General features: G+C 46.3%; 2 protein-coding genes across 3 annotated transcripts in view; one reads left to right on the top strand and one right to left on the bottom strand.

The window, feature by feature from the left end:
• MED12L (mediator complex subunit 12L) overlaps positions 1-24,209 on the bottom strand; it is a 356,828-nt gene that overhangs the window by 42,938 nt on the left and 289,681 nt on the right. The window contains exons 25-36 of the mRNA XM_066241720.1: positions 23,509-23,610; positions 22,637-22,750; positions 17,899-18,098; positions 14,827-15,015; positions 13,668-13,742; positions 13,349-13,539; positions 11,713-11,874; positions 9,176-9,287; positions 5,555-5,644; positions 4,369-4,478; positions 4,036-4,171; positions 3,104-3,265 (exon numbers count right to left, since the gene is read on the bottom strand). Coding sequence (XP_066097817.1) covers positions 3,104-3,265; positions 4,036-4,171; positions 4,369-4,478; positions 5,555-5,644; positions 9,176-9,287; positions 11,713-11,874; positions 13,349-13,539; positions 13,668-13,742; positions 14,827-15,015; positions 17,899-18,098; positions 22,637-22,750; positions 23,509-23,610 — 1,643 coding nt within the window. The remainder of the gene's footprint in view (positions 1-3,103; positions 3,266-4,035; positions 4,172-4,368; positions 4,479-5,554; positions 5,645-9,175; positions 9,288-11,712; positions 11,875-13,348; positions 13,540-13,667; positions 13,743-14,826; positions 15,016-17,898; positions 18,099-22,636; positions 22,751-23,508; positions 23,611-24,209) is intronic.
• Positions 3,512-24,209, top strand: part of P2RY12 (purinergic receptor P2Y12) — a 53,251-nt gene continuing 32,553 nt past the window's right edge. Inside the window, exon 1 of one of the 2 annotated variants that reach the window (XM_066241723.1) lies at positions 3,512-3,592. The gene's annotated coding sequence lies outside the window, so the exon portion shown is untranslated. The remainder of the gene's footprint in view (positions 3,593-24,209) is intronic. The other variant, XM_066241724.1, reaches the window with a different exon arrangement.

Raw genomic sequence — 24,209 nt, 5'->3', positions numbered from 1 at the left:
GGGGTGATCCCAGAGAGGGGCTTAGCACACAGCAGACAAGCCTACCCTGTCCCGGGGTGCAGACAGATCACTGGGCAGCAGCGACCAGCACCCACACGCTCAAATTCCGTTCTGTGGTTCCAGTGTACTTTACCATAGAGAGCCATTTTTTTTTCATTTAGTGCTTCTTTAGCAAAAAAAAAAAAAAAAAAAAATTGCTAAGAAACACTGCAAAGTTGATATGACTGCATGAAATTACAATCAGTTACAAACCTTTGGAATCTAATTTTTGTTTTTAGGATAAAACCAAACTTAGCTGTCAAGGTACATTCAGCCTCTAATTAGGCTCCAATGAACTTTAATCCAAACACGTATGGACTTGATCCAAAAGGGAACGACCATGATACTTAATACGCTGGTCGCTGAATAGCTAAGTCATATTATTACGGCATTAACCCGGACCAACAGGTAGAAATAACATCCTTCAATTCAAGCGTATCACTCCTGAGTGCAGAAGAGAAAATCTTATTTTGTTTCTGAAAATAAAAAGTCTATGTTTTAACATTAATGGGTGATGTCCCTCTGGTACTTTCCCTGGTGTGGCAGTTTGAAAACACTTTTCTTTGCCGCGACCCCGAAAGTAACGACTTGGGGCTCCATGAGCACGAGCTCTCCCGCTCTTCTCCGCACGGCTGTCCCACCAGCGGCCGCACCCACAGCCAGGCGCAGTGCCTCTAAACTCTGTGTTCTAACGTCTCGAGGTGAGACGTCTCTGCTAGGGCCGAGACCACATCGCCAAATGGCTTCTCAAGGTCTCAGCACTGGAGCCCACCGGCACTGCGGACCCAGCCTGCCGTGCCCAGGCCCGTGCCCGGGGTTCTAGCCTCTCTCTGCGCCAGTGCGCCGGCCCCTGCGGGCAGGGCAGGTCCTGGGAATGACTGCCACAGGCGTTCCTCCTCTGAGCACACTCCTCCTGTCTCTGCGTCAGCCCTGCCCCTTGCCACGCCTCCCAGATAACTGAACCCTTCAAAAATGATGGCAGTGTCACCTCTCCCGGGGACACTGCTCTAACTACCTTCTTCTCTTGTGACAGTGACGGCTCCTTCTCAGGGACCCAAACACTCTCACTGTGACACACAGGTCTCACCACACCGTGACTCTCTACCTACCTCTCGAGGGGAGGAGTTGTGTCTCTCAACTGCGATTCTGGACAGCTCAGATAGCTCACACCCAATGACAGGATCATGGACCACTCTTGTATTACAGAACACCTTCCTTAATATCTTATACAAAATCAAGTGTTTGTTAAATATTGTTTAATTGATAAGGAAATAAAGTACCATCACTTTAAACATTTTTGACTCAAAATAGTTTACTATGTAAAGACTTCTCCATAAAAATTGCCTTCTCTAAGGTCATTGAGCTAAAGCCTGCCAGGCTTACATGCCTCTGCTGTGAGGAAACAGGGACACTGGAAGGTAGGCTTCCCTCTCGCTCCTCTAAGGGAGGGTTCAGTCTCTTCCAGCCCTGCTCCAGCCACCTATGACCTAACCTTGCCCAGAAAGCTGGGGTTTGCCACTGAAGGCTGAAGGTGCCCAGGGCCGTCGGCCCCATCTACGACACTGTGGACGAGCCTAGGGTATTTCTTCCAAGAAGCAGGTAAACTGATTTCATTTGCACAAGGGCCACTTAACTATGTTTTGCCTGAATAGTCAGGTTTTTTATTCTTCCCTCAAAGATCTCTGTTGTGGGTGTTGATAGTCCTATTTTCTGCTGCTTTGCTTAATATATAGTGTTTCCTTTATCCCTCCTACCTCAATGCCCTACTCATATTTCAGGCTGGGACCTACTCCTAATTTAGAGCTCTCTTTTCCCCTTTTGCCAACTTCTATTATGAATCTACCTTTGCCACCCACCTCAGTGTATCAAGGTTCTCTTTACCATGCCACAGTCGCAGAGCTCCAGGGAAAAGCAACCCGGTCTCATCTCTCCAGGCAGAGGAGAACAGAAGCTCCATATCCATGCATACTGCAAATGGCTTTTCCAGTCTACCTGAATCATTACCAGCTAGAAGCAGCAGTCATTGGGACTTGGACATGAGCTGCAAAGTATAGAATGGTGACAACAATTCCAGTGCCATGAGGACTTTTCCTGGATGTGGACTTTTCCTGGACTCCTGCTCCCTGTGACAGCTCCTAACAGACTGAACTGTGGTTGGATTGCATTTTTCAGGGATTTGACATGGTGTTGGGGCCAACTTGGACTTGGTGAACATCTTAAGGACACTACTCTTTTATGGATTCTTGCTGTATTGGCCAAAAGAGTTTGCTTAAAGGCTTTTAATCACTGTAAAAAAAAAATAGAAGACTGGATAAAGAAGATGGGGCACATATACACCATGGTATACTATTCAGCTAGAAGAAATGATGACATCGGATCACTTACAGCAGAATGGTGGAATCTTGATAACATTATGCGGAGTGAAATAAGTGAATCAGAAAAAAACAACAACTGCAGGATTCCATACATTGGTGGGACATAAAAACGAGACTAAGAGACATGAACAGGAGTGGGGTGGTTACGGGGGGTGGGGGGAGGGGAGGAGGGAGAGGGGGAGGGGTACAAAGAAAACTGGATAGAGGGTGACGGAGGATGATCTCTCTTTGGATGATGGGTATGCAACAGAACTAAATGACAAGATAACCTAGAAATGTTTTCTTTGAATATATGTACCCTGATTTATTGATGTCACCCCATTAAAATAAAAATTTATTTATAAAAAAAAATTGCCTTCTCTAAACATATTCTGTTGCCAATTCAGAAGTAAAATCAGACCTGACCTTTGCATTATTTTTTTTACACTAAGGTTTTCAATTAGTTTTCTTTTGGTATATTTAAGAAAGTTACTTACAAGTACAGTGTTAAATGAAGATCTTGAAAGGTTTGACTTGTTCTGTGACAATGCCAATAACCATCACACTTAAATGATTAAAATACGCTTTTAAAAGTGAGGAAATTGTGAAATTAAGATATCTTCCGTGTTTTACAGAAAAACCAGAAGATGCATTTTATTTCTGTCCAGTTTATGTATTTATATATACGAGAAACAAACATTTACTCTTGCCTGTTTTTTATCTATGGAGTCGAATCCAGCAATTTTGTTTCCCTTTGTGTCAATCAAGGAGCCCATAGGTTCACAAGTGATGACATCACAGGTCTGTATTGGCAAAGGTAGCAGCTGTCGGACTTTGTCAATACTTTCTGACCGCTTGTCTCCTAGCTCTTTCTAAAAAGGAGAGAGAGAGAGGGAGAGAAAGTGGAACAGAAATTACAATGAAGGCAAAAGTTACCCAGAAGGAAGTTCCCTTATGAAACATTTCCTTTCGCTGAGCCAGAATGTTCTTCAACTCCGAACATGGTCTACGGCAGCTCTCAATTAGAGTGGTATGTTTCATTTCTTCATTTTAGGCAGAAAATAGAACACACATTAAAGCACCCTTGTTACACAACAAACAGCATAGTGCTGAAATGACAAAAACCCAGGGCAGCAACTGTAAGCAGAAGGCAGGAGCAGCAGCGCGGACACCTTCTCCAGCCAGGGTCAGAGCACAAGGTAATCAGCGGTCGTTTTATCATAAGGTGCTTGATACATTGATTGCTTTCCTATGCTGTTTATTTACAGTTTATCTCAAAGACTGTGTTAGTGGTTAGCAAAACGCGTTGGGTTTAGAAATATCAATACAAGTGATTCTTTTTCAAATGCATGTGCCAGTCCAAGCGCAAGTTTATCCCAAATCTTACGTTGGCATTTTGGTCAGAGATTTGGTAATGCATTTCTAAAGTCCCTCAAGTAAAATAAAACATGTTTTATGTGTATAAATTCTTTTTAAAGAGAAATCATCAAGCTTATGGTTATGACTTTGGGGTACTAGTGAGCTCAGGTAAAGCAAATAGCAAATTAATCACAATTAAATTAATGTGAATGCAACAAATAACATTTAATGAGTAGTCAGTGAGATAAAATGCACTCATAATAAAAGTGGGTCACAAACTTACCTTCAGTTTCTTTACTAAATTCATGTATGCACGTTTATTCTCTTCAGACCCCCCTGGGGATGCACTGGACAGGTCAGAGGCTAATGTTCCGTTGATTAATACACCCAGCATGTCAAGAACTGTTGTGAATAATTCACTAAGAGGGGACAGAAAATAATTACCTTCACCTTTAAAGCAAAACCAAGATCCTCATGAACTAATTTTTATTTAGGGCACAGGATTTTTCACGGTAGCTGAGAAAAGAGGATGTGGCAGGCTTTGCCGCCAGTGCGGGGAGCAGAGGCGCTGCCCGGGTGCACGCGGCAAGGTCAAGGCCCAAGGACAAACACATACTTGTTAGTGTGCATGTCCACGGTCCCAGAAGTAATGATCTGCAGGAGGAGGAGGGCCCAGTCTGTTGTCCACTGGGTGCTCCTCTGGACCGTGTCAAACATTCCTCCTACCTAGTGCACAAAAAACACGATTAAAAAAAATCTGCATTGTGTTAAAGAGGAAAAGACCAACCCATCACTTTATGTAGCTAAATTTCAGTTAATTAAGACAAAAAAAATCCCCAAGAAAAAGTAGAGATTACTGAGGGTGAGCACATCAACAGTATGAGTGAGAGTTGACAGCTGACCCCCGAGAATGCACAGGGTTAGGGGCGATGAGCCTCCTCTTAGAAAGTCCACATGAAACTACTACTATAAACCAGTATAATTAGCTTTCTGTTATCCTGAACTGTCAGTACACCCAGTTGGTTTTTTTAATTAATTTTAATGCAGTATACCCAGTTTTATATGGAATTTTTAGTCTAATTAAATCTGAATAGGTCAAACCACATAACCCAATTATCTACAACTTAGTGTTATCATTCCTATTCAGTCTAAGCCTGTGTCGCTGTAACACTTGGAGATAACCCAGTAACGCAGAAGTAGTGATGAACAGGAGGCTCCCCCCCCCCGCCCCCCAGATCCATTCATCCCTGGGTGGGAATTAAGTTCAAGTCAACCGCCACGTGTCAGACAAGCCACCTCCCAACCAGCCTGCAGTGCAGTGTGTCTAGTGGGAAGGGAAAAATTCAAAGGAGTGTCCAATGTGTGAGGAATTTTAAATTTTGGTACACCTTCCATGTGGGATTTCTTTTTACATGAATTTGATGGGAAGTCTGATGCAATTTTGACTGAAATGTCATCTTGTCATTTTGACATGGTTTTAAAATAAGTACAGTAAAAGCTAACTAACGTGCATCTCAAGATAAGAGCCCGCTAAGACCTCCGAGCACACACCAGAAGGGGGAGGTTCCCCGGGGTGTGGGCTGCAGAAGGCAGACCGCTGCCCAGAAGAGCTGCGGAGGTCCTGGAGTCAGGCCAGACGGGAAGGACAGCGGCCGGGGAAGCCGCAGGTGGGAGGGATGGGAGGCAGCCACCGAGCGCACACGGCCGAGGGCCGTGCCTCCTAACGAAGCCTGGTGACCGCCGCCTGCCTGGCAAGCTGTGCAGATAAGCTTAGCGCGAGGACGGCGCTGGGGACGCCTTACCAAGTTCAGGCGGAGTTGCAATGCTTCGTGCATCATCTGCCGTGCTTTGGTGTCATCTTGGTACCGCTCTTCTCTCCAGTTACTTAGGATCTAAGTCAGACAATTGAAAAAAATGTTTTTCCTGTTAAAATTATTTTTCATATTTAAAGTTAAATTAAGCTTCTTTTTTTTTTTGTATTTTTCTTAAGTTGGAAATGGGGAGGCAGTCAGACAGACTCTCGCATGCGCCCGACTGGGATCCACCCGGCATGCCCACCAGGGGGCGATGCTCTGCCCATCTGGGGCCTCGCTCTGTTGCAACCAGAGCCATTCTAGCGCCTGAGGCAGAGGCCATGGAGCCATCCTCAGCGACCGGGCCAACTTTGCTCCAGTGGAGCCTCGGCTGTGGGAGGGGAAGAGAGAGACAGAGAGGAAGGAGAGGGGGAGGGGTGGAGAAGCAGATGGGCGCCTCTCCTGTGTGCCCTGGCCAGGAATCGAACCCAGGACTCCTGCATGCCAGGCCAACGCTCTACCACTGAGCCAGCTAGCCAGGGCCAGCAAAACAGTTTTTTGTTCAGTAGATTCCACATATGAGTGAAATCACATTGGTACTTCTCGGGTAAAACAGAGGCAGAATCATCGGGAGCAGCTGAGGGGGTGGGGGTGAAGGATTGAACAAAACAGGATCAAAAAAGAGGAAAAAAACTCATGGACTCATAGACACGGACAACAGCGTGGTGACTGCCAGGCTGGTAGAGGAGGGCATGGGGGACAGACAGAGGGACAGAGACTGGACGTGGGGGCGGGGGGGGGCAGGGACACACAATATGGTGTAGACTCCGCGTTGTAGAACTGGACACCTGAACGCTGCGTAACTTTACTCACCAAGGTCACCTCCGTAACTTCAATTAAACAAACAAAATATACCACTTCCCTCCCCTTCCAGCGCGCAGACAGAAACCTGCCTCGCTCTCCGTCACTACCTTCCTCGCTGGGTGTGGAAGATCCCCTCTAATTACTCACGCAGTGACAAGTCTTAGAACACATTTTTTTTTCCTGAAGCTGGAAACGGGGAGAGACAGTCAGACAGACTCCCGCATGTGCCCGACCGGGATCCACCTGGCACGCCCACCAGGGGCAACGCTCTGCCCACCAGGGGGCGATGCTCTGCCCCTCCGGGGCGTTGCTCTGTCGCGACCAGAGCCACTCTAGCGCCTGGGGCAGAGGCCAAGGAGCCATCCCCAGCGCCCGGGCCATCTTTGCTCCAATGGAGCCTTGGCTGCGGGAGGGGAAGAGAGAAACAGAGAGGAAGGAGGGGGAGGGGTGGAGAAGCAAATGGGCGCTTCTCCTGTGTGCCCTGGCCGGGAATCGAACCCAGGTCCCCTGCATGCCAGGCCAACGCTCTACCGCTGAGCCAACCAGCCAGGGCCACATTTTAGAGGACCATCAAGTTAGACAAAAATACAGATTGTTTTTTAAATACAGCTGACCCTTGAACAACATGGGCTTGCACTGTGCAGGCCTCTTGTATGCAGGTGTCTTTTCAGTAAAAGCCCAGGTTTCACAGCTGAGCAGCAGCGTTTTTGAACCGAGGTCAGAAATTGGCGGGTGGCGAAGGCCGGCTGTAACGCCACTCTGTCTGTCTGATAACGACCCGCTCTATTGGGGCTTCTGGTTTCTGGCGGGGGGTGGGGGGGGGCGGGAGGTCCTAGAACAAATCTCCTGCAGGTACCAAGGGATGACCAAAGTTTTGAGAAATTTGAGAAAGCAAAAGTTACATGAATTTTTTTATTGTGTGTGGGGGGTTGGTGCCCCATACCCCCATGTTATTCAATGGTCAACTGCACATCATCTTATTGGTCTTATAAAGGTAAGTATTGGACAGAAAAAATTATATCTTATGTCAGGTCTGTGTTACATTTCTAGAGATGCGCTGTAAACTTCAGCAAATGTATTATTTCAATGTCCTCTTGAAGTGGAATCTTGCTATTTTATAGCCTTGATCTCTTTGATAAAGATAATTCATACTGTTTTGAACAATATGACAATATGGACATCAGTCGAGCGGCATATCAACGTATAAAGTGAGAGCTTCCTTCATGGATTCACATTGATGTTGGGAAAGGGAAGGTATTCTTAGGAAAGGCAACACCCCAGAATCAAACGACATGAGCAAAAACAATCTATCCCCCAAACCCCACACTGCCATGCTCTGAAACAGGGCAGCAACTACTGAGAATCGTCTTCAGAGAGCTGGAACGACCCCAAGGTGACCTGTGGGCACAGTGCGCGGTGGGGGGAGACGGCTGCCCGCAGCCCGTCAGAGGGCGGGGTCGCTCCCAGGCTGACGGGCGTCACAGGGTGAGACAGCCAACCAGGCACAGCGTCACGGAGCTCACGTGCAAAGGGCGGGGCAAGCGCTAACAGACCAGGCAGAACGCGCCGTGCAAGACAGGCACGAGGATGGAGAAGGGCCGCAGTCCTATTTTTAGAGAGTAATCAGGGAGGGCCCCTGAGGAGGTGACGTCTGAGCAGAGACCTGAGGAAGTGAGGGAGTGGCCACATCTGAGAGGAAAGCCTTCCAGGTAGCAGGAGGTAGAGACACAGAGGTGCTACAAGAATCTGCTGGGCGAGCTCAGGGAACAGCCACGTGGCCATGGTGAAAAGGGCGGTGTGTGTGTGTGTGTGTGTGTGTGTGTGGTCAGGAAAGCCAGATAGAAGTGAGAGCCAGCCCCAAATCATGGACGGCCTTCCAAGCCCAGACTGCGAATTTCTATTCTGGGGGTAGTAAGAATCACTGCAGCATTCTGGGCACCAAAGAAATATGTGACTTTCTGATTTATACGGGCTGCTGTATAGAGAATAGATTTCTCATCTCTAAAAAGTTAGTGAGAAAATGGGAGCACCACGTGGGTGTCCCGTTCATCGCATCGAGTGGCATTCAAGGGAAAGTGACGGTGTCCTAGAACCACAGGAGCCCAGGAGGGCTCCGCTAGGCTCTGTGGCAGGAGGGAGCATCACACAGCCACCCGCTCTGCTCAGTTCCACGCTTCCCCATTTCTAACGAGATCACCAGTTTCCCTGTGGTACAGGGGACGCAAGTGTCAAGAGCCTGCTGGGTGGGAAGGTGAACCCCGTGTTCTTTATAAAAGAACCAAAATGCCTTCGGGTTCACGAAGGCGCGTCCTGCGCACTTGACCGGCATGGGTCTAGCTCTGGCAATGAAATTAACTTGTGTTCCTGAACCTACAGGGCTCAGGCTGAGACCCTGTCCGGGGGGTGCGGGGCCTGGACCCTTCCTGCTCCGTCTCGTTGCCATGACGACTGCAACATGCACTGCTCCGGGGCCTCTCCCCGAGTCAGGCTCAGGAGAGGAGCAGATACGGCACCGTTATGTGTGGTCTGCAAAATGTGACTTGCATAGTAGACATTTATCTGATGCATAATTAATATAAAATTGTTCATCCTGCGGTGACTGACTAGACTGCTCAGGTAGGAGAGCAGGGCGTGGGCTATGCCTCCCTGCCCCTAATCAAATCATGGGGTGGCGCCCTGATTAGTTTAATCTCCATATCTGAAAGGAAAACAAATTAAAGCCATTAGAAAAATACTTGCCTGGCTTAATGCTTGACTGTACTTTACCTGATTAACTTGATTCTGGAGAGATGTTAGGAGACCTTCTCGCTGTTCGTCCTGTCCCTTAAGGCAGGTCAGGACCAGAGAGAGGAAAGGCTGTTGACTCAGAAGAGACATGCTACAAAGGAAGAACAGCAGCTCCAGTTAGAGAGAATGGAACGGACTATTTCCTGAGCAACACTGATTTCTTGCCCTCGGCTTATTGACTCTATTTCACTATTAGAAAATGGAGAGTTAAATCGTATCCCTAGCTGATGACTTTAAAAGTGACTGTAATGCTTCTAAATAACTTAGCATTGAAGGCATTCCCCAAACCGGCACGCGTTCATACTGCAAATGAGTGTGCGAGGGGCGGCAGGGACATGAGGATTGTTTTACACCAGTAAGCTGCATATTAAATACACATCAGCAGCAATATCACTTTGTATGCAGAGTAAGTTAAAAAAATTAAAAATTCTTCTCTGGCCCTGGCTGGGTGGCTCAGTGGATAGAGTGACATCCGGAGTGCTGAGGTTGCGGGTTTGATCCCCGGTCTGGGCACATATGAGAAGCAACCAATGAGTATGCAACTAAAGAAAAAGAAAAGTGGAACTACTAAGTAGAACTAGTTGATGTTTCTCTCCTCCGACTCTCTCCCTTCCTCTCTTTCAAATCAATGGAAAAATTTAAACAATAATTCCTCGCTTATAGAACTCTTTTTATTTTATTTTATTTATTTATTTATTTGTATTTTTCTGAAGCTGGAAACGGGGATAGACAGTCAGACAGACTCCCACATGCGCCTGACCGGGATGCACCCGGCACGCCCACCAGGGGGCGATGCTCTGCCCCTCTGGGGCGTCGCTCTGCCGCAACCAGAGCCACTCTAGCGCCTGGGGCAGAGGCCAAGGAGCCTTCCCCAGCACCCGGGCCATCTTTGCTCCAATGGAGCCTTGGCTGTGGGAGGGGAAGAGAGAGACAGAGAGGAAGGAGGGGGGGGGGTGGAGAAGCAAATGGGCACTTCTCCTATGTGCCCTGGCTGGGAATCGAACCCAGGTCCCCTGCACGCCAGGCCGATGCTCTACCGCTGAGCCAACCGGCCAGGGCCTATAGAACTCTTTTTATAGGGTCCAGGCTGATCGGATTGTGTGCTAGTTTCATTTTTCAGCACCCTTCTCCAGACCAAACGGTGGGGTCTCTCATGGTAGAGCTAGGAGGTCAGAGGACCCCGAGAGCGGAGAGCTTGCTCATGACCTGCTGCCCACAGCCCCCACCCCACAGCCCTGCCTTGTCAAGAGGTCCCAAGACATTTGGCAAAAATCCCACTAAGGTTTCGTCAATAATTAGAGAATGACTGACAAGTCACCCTGATAAACTAATTGTTACACCGGAAAGAAAAATTTCAATTGCAACTGATGCCAAACTATATATTTCCATTGGCGATGCTTCCCACCAGCGGGACAGAGACCCTGACCAGGGCGAGGCCGCTGGGAAGCCCCGTCCGCCCTCGGCCCTCTCTGCGGCCAGCGGGGCAGCGTACGGGCAGTCTCCCAATCGCCGATAAACTTTGAGAATGAGGTTGAGTCACCCCGTTTGTTAATTCATGCTGCAAACACGACGACACGATCAGGGGGCAGGACACTACACGGGAGGCGAGGTCTCCACCCACAGGACTTCTGTTAGGAGTGCAGGCTCAGAAGCCAGACCACCCACCCGGGTCTACACCCCAGCTTTCTAACTCCTTAGCTGTGTGACCTCAGGGCAGTTACTTAACCTTTCAGGGCCTCAGTTTTCCCATCTGTAAAAAGGGCAAATGAGAGCTCCAGTCGCCACGTGATTGCTGCGAGATTTTAGAAGTTCAAGGATGTTTGAGATAAACGTTATACAGGGGCTTGCATTTTCTAAGACCTCAATAAATGGCAGCTACCAAAACATTATTAGTTAGGGGGAAAGAAACCTCTATGTTCAATTTTTTTTTAAAAATAGAAGAAATTATCATTATTTCCCTTTATCCCATGGTATTAAATTCATCATATTTTCACATTCCAGTGCGGTTTTGGACTTTCTCAGAAACATCATCAGTTTTCAAATACTATTATTTGAAATCTTTTCTAGGGCATACCATAAATTAAGAAAACTTTCAACTTCCGTGGCTGAGAAGTTTTAATGTCCAATCTAGAACAAGAACCGTAAAGCTAAAAATATTACTAACTAAGTCAGGGTCCAATAAGACAGAACTAGAAATAATTGTGTGTTTTAAACATAAATGCCTAAGTAATAAAAAAGAAAAGTAATTGAAAGGGTACCACCGGGGCCGAGTGGCACCACGATCCAGTCAGTGGGACGCAGAGCCACCGAGTCAGCGTTTCAGTAGTGGCACCGTGATCTGGGCACGCGGGCAGAACTAAGAACTCACGTAACAAACATTATACATATTCCGGAAGTCTTTAGGAATATTTTCAACCTCAAACGGAATTCCAGCGGGCTCGGGGCACAGCGGCCGCGCACGTGTGGAGAGCTGGACGTTCCGTAGAGGCCGAGGCAGACCCAGCCCCCAGCCTCACCTTTTCTGCTTCTGCCGGTCTCTCTCCTTCTTCGAGGACGAACCCAGGTGCTGCCCCTTCTCCAGCTCCTCCCCGGCGGCCTTCAGCACCCGTCCCTGCACGGACGTCGGCAGCCTGGCGATCAGGGGGGCCACCAGCCACACGCCCCTGCGTTCAGAGGAACTAAAATCAGAAACACGTGTTACAGCCAACCAGGCGGCCTTTCCCTCTTTTCCCTCTGCCCTCACGGTCGTAACAGAAATGCCAGTGGCGGACTTCGATGCACACGACATACTGATAATTCTAAAAGACACTGCCCTTTCATCTCTACACGGTCACTCCTCCAGCTAAGCACCAGACATCTGCACACATTTCCCACTCATGCTTACAGAAGGCAATATAAGATGGGGTCCTTGGGGGACACTATAACTAAACTTTATTTTTTTAATCCATGAAAGAGTGTATCCATGATCCTGGCTCTCTGATTAGTAACAGTCCTCTTGTGTAACGAGCAATACTGTGTTCTATCAGCGTGAAGGTAGCAGATATTCTGATTATGTGTAAGCATACTGATAACCGGTTGGTCAAGTTTTAGAATTCACTGGATAAACTTTACACCCAAATGGTGAAATCCAGGTTGATCTGTCTTCCAGGGCTATCATTTATGCAAAACTGCCTGGCAGGACAGAAGGCAGAAAAAGTGTTTCCTATAGAATGAACACCACAGAACACAGTAGCCTCAGGAGACACTAAGGAAAAGAATCCATCCTGAATGTCAGCTGTGGTTCCCAGGGGTCCGGCCTGACTGACTTCATATACTGCTCACAAAAATTAGGGGATATTTCAAAGTAAATATGAGGCAATAAAAAAATAGAAGCATTTAATTTTTATTTTATTAAACAAGAACATCAGAAAAGCAAATGAAGGCCCTGGCCGACTGGCTCAGTGGTAGAGCATCGGCCCAGCGTGTGGAAGTCCCGGGTTCGATTCCCGGCCAGGGCACACAGGAGAAGCGCCCATCTGCTTCTCCACCCCTCCCCCTCTCTTTCCTCTCTCTCTCTCTCTTTTCCCCTCCCGCAGCCAAGGTTCCATTGGAGCAAAGCTGGCCCCAGGTGCTGAGGATGGCTCCATGGCCTCCGCCTCAGACTCTAGAATGGCTCTGGCCTCAATGAAGCAACACCCCAGATGGGCAGAGCATCGCTCCCTAGTGGGCATGCTGGGTGGATCCCGGTTGGGAGCATGCGAGAATCTGTCTGACTGCCTCCCCGCTTCTAACTTTGGAAAAATTAAAAAAAAATAAATAAATAAAAAACCAAATGACAGGTCAAACAAAGTTGTTCAATTATGCAAATGAGATGCAAAACCAACTTTATTTCACAGGTGAAAATGCGCTGTCCAAAAGGCTGAGAGTACTGGAGTGTCTGCAGGTTCCCTGGTCCCCTAGTTTCGTGAGCAGTGTATTTAGAACACTGAGAGACCATCCACCTCATAGCATTACCCTTTCACATATCATTAAATAATGATAGTCAACATGAGTAATTATGTTCTTCACATTCTGGCAGGTTTAGGGGAAAAACAAATACTGCATTATGCAAATAAAACACACCATTACAGGTGAAAGTGTAACGACAGGCTAAGAAAACCACAGGAAAAATACCTCAGGAACGTCTTTATTCCGTTCGGCCTCGAGTTCCCTGTGTCAGCGCCCCCGGCCCCGCTTGGGTTGAAGAGCCCCACGGCAGAGCTGGAAGAGTTGTTGTTCAGGTCGGCTGACTGCTGGAACACCTCTATGGTTGCCTTGGCAATATTGTCCAGTAAGTTGTTCATTTCAGCCACCGAACCAGAGCCCTAGTGTCAGACGAGAGAAAACTCGCACACATACATTTTCCTTTTCTCCTCAGACGTCAACAGTTTTTTTTTGGGGGGGGGCTTTTCATAACACCTCATATATATACATGCTTTTCAGATATACTCACTGGGTCTTTCAGGCACTGTTTGATCATTAGCTGAAGCTCTAGCCAGGACTGCCTCAGTGTCCACTGCTCGAGATTCTGGGGAAGTGGAAGTAAGACAATAGGAGCATTGAGCATGTCGTAAAATACAGTACTTCCTTGCTGCATTCCCTATCTTAAGAAAGAATAGAGAAATCATATGCAATCAAGGGATCAATAGGTATATCCCCGCTTTTCAAAATATGTGTTCAGCCACTTCCCTCTTTATGAAAGACCTGCATGCGCAGTGCCCGTCTTGCTAACGAAGAACCGGAGAGGGCGCACGCAGAGGTCAGCGTCTGCTGTGCAGGGAGGGGCTGTGACCAGCAGCGCCCCCCCCCCCCCCGTGGCCAGAGAGGCCCACTCAGCTCCTTCCTCGGGACCGCGCTTAGCCTCAGCATCCAGCTGTCGTGGCTTTGCACCGTGCCTGTGAGCACCTGTGGTTTTTCTCAGTTTACTTTGCACATCTGTTAGCAAGGCATGTCCTCAGGTATCAGAAAAGCCTAAGAGAGCTTGTAAGAGTGCTCCACTTAGCGTAAAACCAACATAATTAAGCATCTCTATCGCGGTAAATGAAACAAAGACGTGCGTGCATTACATTTCGGTTCCGGGAATAGGCAAACATTTTCCCAGAAGAATGAATGGCCGCTGCTGCTTCACTTGACACCCTTTGGCTTACGAAAGGTTTCACAGGAACACTCTACTCTCAGGTAGTGGGTATGTGGATCAAAAGGTTTCCAAGCCTATTACCCGTATTCATTGTGAACACAAAGAAATAAATAGCAACATTAAAATAACGTGCCTCACTCAGATGTGCACTAGAAATAAGATAACCATGTATTCTGTAAAAATCTATTCATCTAACCAAGATGACTTGGATACTTTTAGAATAAGACACTTAACACTGTCCCTCCACAAAGCTTATTTTTCCCGGACCTACACACGCAGCGGCTGCATGAACTCATAGCCAACAATAGAGTGTGGCGGTAACACGGAAGAGAAAATTGGGAGAGAAAAATCTGAATTGACTGAATCAGTTGAGAAGACTCCCTTAGCAAGGACAGAAAGAGGCAATACTTTTGGTCGTAATGAAAAAGAACGTGTCCAACGACAGAAACGTGATCTTGACATTATTGTCACTCACCTGAAGAATGCGCTTAATGTGCTGTCTCTGCAGGTTGTCCCCCTCGGGACACTCTTTAATGTCATGCGGGTAACAGATGAGCTGCAAGAGTTTCTGTGCTTGCATATTGGACAGCACAGGGTCCAATATAAGTTCTTTGTCTGTGCACAATCTTTCAGGTTCCTTTAAGCAATGTTCTCCTACCCATTCCTAAAAATAACACAGCAGTTAGGCTGGGGGGCAGAGACTTCCCATCTGCTCATGTAACACGTACTAAGATCACGACACACAATGGAATATAAAGCAGACAGGAATCTTCCAATTAATAAAAGATCACACACACAAGCGTGGTAGCAAAAGTTGAAAAAACAAAATGTCTCATATTTGAACTTCTTAAAAATGCAAAGTGAAGCCCGGGCTGAAGAAAATGTTAAACAGCAGGTATGCAAAGAAAAGGCAAGGAAAGCAAAGAAAGCTAAGGAGAGTGGGGGAAATCCTGGTATGTGTTTTCAACTGGAAAATGAGTTCTTGCGCTAGGGGCTGTTCCGTGACCAGGTTTCTAGCTTGCTGTATAAGGGCACCGAGTCTGTATGTCCGCCATTTTTATGGAATGCATTAGACTACAGTCTACTGAATAGAGCACAGTATATCATTTAGAAAACTGTCTTCCATTTTGCTATTATTGTAAACAAATATTTGTGCACATCTATTCTCTGTACAATTATTTCCTTAGGATAATTTCAGAGAAGTGCAACTGCTGGGTCAAGGAGTATAGCAAAAATTTAAGGCTACTGAGCGTTACGGCTAATTGACCTTCAGAGAGTTTCTACCAATTTAAACTCCTATTACTTTTTCTTCATCATTTTTCCAGAGAAAACTCATATTAAATGAGGTAAGAAGTCATCAACTCTCCCCAAACCCCATCTGAACCCAGATCTGTTTCAAAGGAAAGCTGTTTTGTACCCATTACACCAGTGGGTCAATGCTGGTTGTCCGTTCAGATCATCCAAGGAGCTTGTTAACATCCCAAACCCCAGGCCCTACATCAGATCATGTAGGTCGATTTTAGGTGGTGGGACCAAATATCAGTCACTGTTTGAAGGCATCAAAGAAACCTTTTTAACTTCCCAGGTAATTCTAATGTGCCCTCACAATTGGGAACCAATGTAAACTCAATACCCTCTTAATATCTATATAACTACTTAGTTAACTTTTACCATGGTTAAAATATACCCTAACAAAAACATGACCCTGTCAATATCAGGAAAGTGAAAAAGAGTATATATAGTATGCCATGATTCTGTTAATAAGAAAGGAGAAATAATAATTAAAAAAACCACAAGAAATGTTACACCAGAAAAATAATGAAACTGATCACTGAAGGCAGGGAGAGGCAAAAGACAGGACACATCTCTGAGTATACCTTCCTGCATACTTGACTTGTGGAAGCATCCTACTCTAAAGATAGGGCTGGTGGGGAGCGGGGAGAGGGAAGAAGTCTGAACTGAATGTAAACAGAAACAAAACCAATCCCATTTCAAGTGAGTAGCACGTCCGCACTACTTGAAGGAGAAAGTTCAAATGACTTTTTAAACACAATACTGTAAACCCTTAAGGAAGAACTAACTATAAACAAACCTTCCAGTCCTTTCAGTAGGCTTGCTTTTCCTCGTGGGATAGGTGTAGCGACTCTGAAACTATTACAGGTGCACTGCTGAAGTAAGCAAATGAGTACAGGGGTTCCTGTTATTGGAGCAGGGATTCCCCCTGTGGAAGAGGCACGACTGCTGTGGACTGGGGAGCACACAGAACGTCGTGAGGCTGGACTGAGATGAAAGGTGTCAGTATCGACCCATGACTCACACACACACTCATGTGTGTAGTTGTCTTCCCCTTGGCTTTGTCTGCTGAACAGGCCTAGAAGGAATGAACACCCACAGCGCCCTGATCTTGGCTTCTAAATACCAGCCTCTGCTAAATAGAACCAGCGTTCTTTGGAGGAATGTTCTTTGGAGGAACGAGTAATTCTAGGTCTGGGGCAGAGAAAGTACAAAAGGAGCCAGGAAGGGTAAACAAACAAAAACAAACAAACAAATGAATGAATAAAGGAATGTCAAAATAACACAAGAGCCAGCATGAAAAGATTTCCACTGGACAAATCTGGGACAAGTTGAACATCAAAATAACTAAGGACAGTAAATGATAATCTAAATGGAAGATAAACAAATGTAAACAAGGGAAAATAAGTAATGCTAGGCTCTTCCTTAGGGAAGTGTGGAGAGAGTGGAGGAGTGTGGAGAAAACCATCATTCTGCGACAGTCATGGTGAAACTGGTTAGAAAAGAATCAGAATGGATGTTACACGGGAGGTGAGAAAGTCTGATGAGGATATCTGCACTGTCTTAAAGTGTCTCCCCAGAGATAGCTCATTAACTGCAAGGAAGAAAATAGAGAACTCTTGAAATCATACAGTGGAGACACTCTGCTCAGAATTAACATCCCCCGCGAGGTGCGGGTGGGCACCACGTGTCTTCAGGTGTGATTACCCGAGAAGAACACAACATGACTTCCGTAGTGCCCTGGCCAGGAATGCATAACCTGAGGCTAATCGACAGGAAACTTCAGACAAATCCAATATTATTGGGACAACTGACAACATTGGAATGTGGCCTCTAGATGAGAAGGAATTGCTGTACCAATGCTAAATTCCCTGACTTTTAATTTTGCTTATGTTAATAAACACTGAAGTCTTAAAAAGTAAAAAATAAAAATGTATGCCAACTACTCTCAAATGGTTCTGAAAAAAAATTTTTTTTTAGTATATGCATCTACATTTTACACACCAAATAGAATTATAAAACAAATGTGGCAAAATGTTAAAAGTTAGTGAATCTATATAAAGGCTATGCTAGAGATTTTTTTCTTTATTATTATTGCAACAAGTCTTTTCAGCAAATTTGAAATTATTTCAAAACAAAGTTAGCAGGAAGAAAAAAAGGATGAGCTATGTACAAGTTCTACAGAACAGTAAGAATCTCTCTCCAAGAACAGCTTCACATTCACAGCTCAAGGCCGAGGAGACCTGGAGAATACCTGCTGACAGATGGTCCTCAGGACGTATCGGGCGTATTCTCTCAAGTTGGCGGTTTCTATGGAAATGCTTTTTGCGCAGGATTTGGAATTTTGTGAGGTGGTCCAGATGTCATCAGCACCCCCTTCGCGCCGTAAGCCCCGCACGGTGAAGTCATCATTCTTTAGAGAGCTGACGCTGTTACTGCCCATTTTGGCGTCTCCTAAATATAACAGAATCACAAAGCCAACATCACACAAGTTCAAAACGCTGACGAGCACTTGAGAAGCAGGCGAGGCAAGCTCTCCGGGACGTAAATTATACATTGTATTTTTCATTCTACAAAACGCACCTGACCACAAGACACACCTAGGGCTTTAAGGAGGAAAATAAGAAAAATAATATTCTGAACCGAATGGTATGGTAAAATAATTAATAAAATATCATATTTTTCACTCCATAAGATGCACGGGCATTTTCCCCTCCACTTTTAGGGGGGAAAAGTGCGTCTTCTGGAGCGAAAACTGCGGTGCAGGGGTGGCACCAGGACCGCACGGCTGTCCCGCAGCGAAGAGAGCGAGCCGGAGGCTGAACGCGGGAACCAGAGGAGTCTCGTCAGACACGGGGAAAGCAGGCTCACGCTCCATCCTTACTTTGCTTACAGAATTAAGTATGTTTTCACCAAACTTGGAAAGGCCGTCATGAATTACACTTAATAATCACAGAACACGGATTTCACCAACATGTCAAGCACGAATTCTGTTCAAATCCATTTGACTTATATAGACAAGAAAAAAAAAATGGGTCACTCGCCCCTCTTAGATGTCCCTCTTCCACTTCTTCTCTCACAGTGACTTATTTTCTAGCCACAGGTCAAGAGGAAAGTTTTGCATTAGCCCACCTTCCTCTTAGCTCCCTGACTAGAAGACTCATTTCCCTGGGATGGAGAAGGGCAGTGCGTGCGAAGGAGACCCTGCAGAGCGGGGCCTTCGCCGAATAAGCCATGTCCTTCATGGTCCTCTCCCTAAACGCTGTCAGAGAACGTCATCTACCTCTCAGTCTCTAATACACTCAACTAAAAGGAAGCTAAGGGAAGTGCCTCCCTTATTTAAAAAAAAGAAAAGAGGTCCTGGCCAGTTGGCTCAGTGGTAAGCGTCGGCCTGGCGTGCAGGAGTCCTGGGTTCGATTCCCGGCCAGGGCACACAGGAGAAGCACCCATCTGCTTCACCACTCCTCCCCCTCTCCTTCCTCTCTCTCTCTCTCTCTTCCCCTCCCACAACCGAGGCTTCATTGGAGTGAAGTTGGCCCGGGCGCTGAGGATGGCTCCATGGCCTCTGCCTCAGAATGGCTCTGGTTGCAACAGAGCAATGCCCCAGATGGGCAGAGCATCGCCCCCTGGTGGGCATGCCGGGTGGATCCCGGTCAGGCGCATGCGGGAGTCTGACTGCCTCCCTGTTTCCAACTTCAGAAAATACAAAAAAAAAAAGAAAAAAAAGAAAAGAGAAGAAAGTTCTAGTGAGAAACCTGTGCAGAATGGCTAAATATTCAGAAATGAGAGAAATCCTCTCTCACTGGGAAAGTCACGAACTGCCATATTTTGAAGGTGAAAGAATAAAATAATCTGGTAATAAGGACTGCCACAAGAGCACAGAGCCTCCAAACTTCCGCCCGTTTCCCCGCAGGATCTGGGGCCTCGAGAGAGAAAACCCCCAGGAGCCGACCAGCGAGTCGACAGCGGCCCTCGCTGCCACACCGCGCAGAACCAAGCCCATCATGCAGAAAGTCTCGGAAAACCCACAGGTCAGCCAAGAAAAAGCTTTGGCTCTGCTGGAAAAAAAATCTGAAAAATCAGAACCACTTACTAAATATTTCCTTACCAAATCATTAAAAGGAGGAGAGGAATAAAAATACATTTCAACTCATCAGTACCTTACAATATGTTATCATACATTGCTCATTCAAATATGCACACAAAAACTACCAACTTCCCTTCGCCCACAGGAGTTGATTCAATTCGACAGAGCTCCTTAGAGGCAGAGGGAACGCCAATTGTGCACGGATCACAATTTAGCATGCTTTCTCCAACCTTTGGTGATACGAACTATTTTCACACCTTACGTTCAACTACTACTGAATTTAGAAACAAAACTCTATACAACAGTTCTCTCTGCTGAACTCAAACCAGGTGCGGGTGGACGAGACCTGAGAGAACACTGGCGACAGCAAGTGAGATACAGAAAGGGAAACGTATGCCAAAACAGAACCAAAGAAACACCTCTGCTGGCCCCGGACCAGGAGAGATCCTCGAATCAGCGGGGACGTTCGGATGGCGTGGAGGCTGTGCCAGAGCCTTCTGCAGAACAGAGAGAGGCCTCGGAGACAGCCTGGCCCGAGCTCTGCCGACATCCCGCCGGCCGAATCCCGACTTCTCGGACTTAGAACCTTCCAATGCTCAGAAAGCTGCAGCATCGACCAGGAGCGCAGGCCAATTAAACAGGTCAAGGCGAAGCCGTCAAAGAAAAATGGGCCATCGTCAGTTGGGTTTACTGAAGAGACTGGCCAGTTTTAATCGGGATCAAACCTGTCCTTCAAATCAAAGGGACACAGAGGGCACTCATCTTGGCTCCTGCCATTAAAACGTCTGTCACTGATGCAGTCACACGTCCAACATGAGTTTATGGACAATCTTCCATTTAGCTTCTCTGGTGAACTTTAGACACCACAAGCACAAATGTGAGTTCCTGACTTCATGGTCTCTACCTTTATTGACTAAGCAGAATGGACCTTACCTTTCAAGCATCATTGCAGAACGGGACTCTTACTTACTCAGATGGCCATTCAGTGTCGGCTGTGTGATACGAGATGTTCCCAGCGTGGGCGAAGGGGCAGCCCTCCATGTGACTCTGCCTTTCTCTTTATGCCACACAACTCATGGGCATTTAATAGAACCATCATATACGTGTGTACACAGTATATATACATATGTATCAACTCATGGACACTTAATAGAACCATTATATACATGTGTACACAGTATATATACATATGTATCGACTCATGGGCAGTTAACAGAACCATTATATATGTGTGTACACAATATATATACATATGTATCAACTCATGGACACTTAATAGAACCATCATATACGTGTGTACACAGTATATATACATATGTATCAACTCATGGGCATTTAACAGAACCATCATATACGTGTGTACACAGTATATATACATATGTATCAACTCATGGACACTTAATAGAACCATCATATACGTGTGTACACAGTATATATACATATGTATCAACTCATGGACACTTAATAGAACTATCATATACGTGTGTACACAGTATATATACATATGTATCAACTCATGGGCATTTAACAGAACCATCATATATGTGTGTACACAGTATATATACATATGTATCAACTCATGGACACTTAATAGAACCATCATATACGTGTGTACACAGTATATATACATATGTATCAACTCATGGGCATTTAATAGAACCATCATATACGTGTGTACACAGTATATATACATATGTATCAACTCATGGGCACTTAATAGAACCATTATATACGTGTGTACACAGTATATATACATATGTATCAACTCATGGACACTTAATAGAACTATCATATACATGTGTACACAGTATATATACATATGTATCAACTCATGGGCATTTAACAGAACCATCATATACGTGTGTACACAGTATATATACATATATATCAACTCATGAGCTCTTAATAGAACCATCATATACGTGTGTACACAGTCTATATACATATGTAGATGTAGATAGTTTTAGATGAGACTTGAATCATTTGTTTTATGAAAACCCCATTTTCCTTCCTTGTCCTCCCCAAACAATGCTTCCCGAGCAGGAGTGAAAGGAATAGGGTACGTCCTCAAACAAGTTCCTTAGGACCCATCCAAGACTATGCCTATCCAAGCAGTGCTTTCTGCTCCGGACGGGGCTCCCTCAGAACACAAGAGATGACTTTTGTGTCGTGAAGGACAAGAGAAGGCATCCAAAGCTGGAATTACGGTGTGAATTCAAGGTGTCCCACCATTCTCCCAATTTACAGAATGAAAGCGTCCTAAGGAGCTGCTGTGCAAATGAACAGAAAAGGCAGCACAGCTAATTCCCCCAGGAGGAAATATACCAGTAAGAATATAAAAGAGATCTTGTACATTATGAATTACATGAAAAAAAAAGGTGATATCTAATACTGATTGCTCAGTAAGATCAACCTCAATGCAATTATCACCCGATTGATGAAAGAAACTAAGGTACAGGGATATAAACTAGTTTAGGGTCACAATGAAAGCAGAAACACTTAAGATTTAAACCCAATTATTTTCTGGTGTTTTACTCCTGGCATAGAACATGAAATTTAAACCTTTAGTTAGGTCACCCAGTCTGCTGTGTCCACCACAAAGTGAGACTTATGCCACCAAACGAAGGCAGAACGACTCAGGAGGTCTGAGGATCCACACGAGCTCAGAATGAGACAGTGTGCAGTACAAACACCACTGCCTCCACCCCTCACCCCCGGAAGTATTCTATTCCAACTCCACCAGTCTTGTAGGTCAGGACAGACCTCGTGGAGTCCAGTGGCATTTGGACTTGGGGAAAGCCAACTCATTTTTCCAGAACAACAGCAACAACACACGTTTCTAAATAATATTGGATAAGAGTTAAACGCCTGGTGATTAAGCAGCGGAGTATCAGGGTAGTCTTACCAAGCATCATAATTGCTTTTAAAACAGCAAACACGGCTCCCACTTCGATGCTGTTGTGCGCAGCAGCTAGGAGGTGTCTGTCGCAGGACGATCTGATTCCGGGGAAAGGTTTGCCTGTGAGAACAACAGACCCTTAACCCTCTCACCACCACCACTGACAGTCTTTTCTAACCATTTACAGTCCGTGGGGCTTTTCCGGGTTAGGCTGGGCACATAATTGCCATTAGCAGGCTCCAAGTGACGCTCCACGGAGTCCCTGAGGAGCGCGGCCAGCCCTCCTTACTTAACCTTTCCTTTTCATGATTAAAATAATGCCTTTGCTGCTCAGAGAGACGTGTCAGAAACCCTGCTAGGACGTCCACCCACCTCCACTGACCGTCTCTCTCTCTCTCTCTCTCTCTCTCTCTCACACACACACACACACACACACACACACACACACACATCCCACTACGGATATGTTCTTCAGGAACAGACTTTGCTAACGTCCCTCGATTCCCTACCTGCGCCCCTCGCACCTCAGGGAAAGAATTAAGTGAGTCACCCCCGCCCAATGTCGCCATGGCGTGGTTCATACCAACACGCACAGTTTGTTAGAGGGCCGCGCTGCCCACCAGCACAGCTTGGCCCAAGAGCAGAAGCATTTTTATTGTTTCCTGACTCTGGATTTGAATTTCTCAATACATCCTGCCCTTACATAAATGAAAGGTGCTGGCAGCCCCTCCAGGTGACATCACCGCTCCCTGGCATCGCCCCGGAGCGGGCCCACCGAACTCAGGAAGGAAATTGCGGAGAAGGCAGCCTGCTTGGCTATATTAGGACTGAGCGCTGCAAACGCAAACGCCACAGGGGCCACCAGGCTGCCAGCTCACCGGTCGCCTGGGGTAGCAAGCAGGCCTGGGGGGCCCGGAAGAGGTGGAGCAGGATCCGGCACGTCATTCTGGCCCCAGGCTCGGCATCCGCGTCTCCGCAGGCTAGGAGAGAAGAGGGTTAAGAGCAGGTTTTCAACACGTTCAAGAGTGTGTCTTTAGGTTTTCCATTAAGGTCAACTCTCTGTGACAATTTAAATAAATGCTCCCGATGGTAAAAAGTAAGGCACGGGCTACATTTTTCTGAGAAACTCGAGTGTATGGGCTTTCTCAAACATAGGTACTAAAATTCATGGAGACTCCCATTACTTTATTTTTTAAATGAGAGGAAGGGATACAGAGAGACAGACTCCCACATGTGCCCCTACCGCGATCCACCTGGCAAACCCCCCACTGGTGATGCTCTGCCCATCGGGGGCCATTGCTTGGCAACCAAGCTATTTTTGGTGCCTGAGGCAGAGGCTCCACTGAGTCATTCTCAGTACTCAGGGCCAACTCGCTTGAACCAATTGAGCTATGGCTGTAAGAGCAGGAGAGAGAAAGAAAGTGAAGGGGGGAAAGGGGGCAAAACAGATGGTTGCTTCTCCTGTGTGGCCTGACGGGGAATCCAAGCTGAGACATCCACATGCTACTGATGCTCTACCACTAAGCTAACCGGCCAGGGCTCCCATTACTTTATACAGAACAAAATTTACAGTCCTACC

This window comes from Saccopteryx bilineata, chromosome 8 (genome assembly GCF_036850765.1).
Source record: "Saccopteryx bilineata isolate mSacBil1 chromosome 8, mSacBil1_pri_phased_curated, whole genome shotgun sequence".
In the NCBI taxonomy this organism is placed as follows: domain Eukaryota; kingdom Metazoa; phylum Chordata; class Mammalia; order Chiroptera; family Emballonuridae; genus Saccopteryx; species Saccopteryx bilineata.
This window is presented reverse-complemented; position numbering and strand designations above follow the sequence as displayed.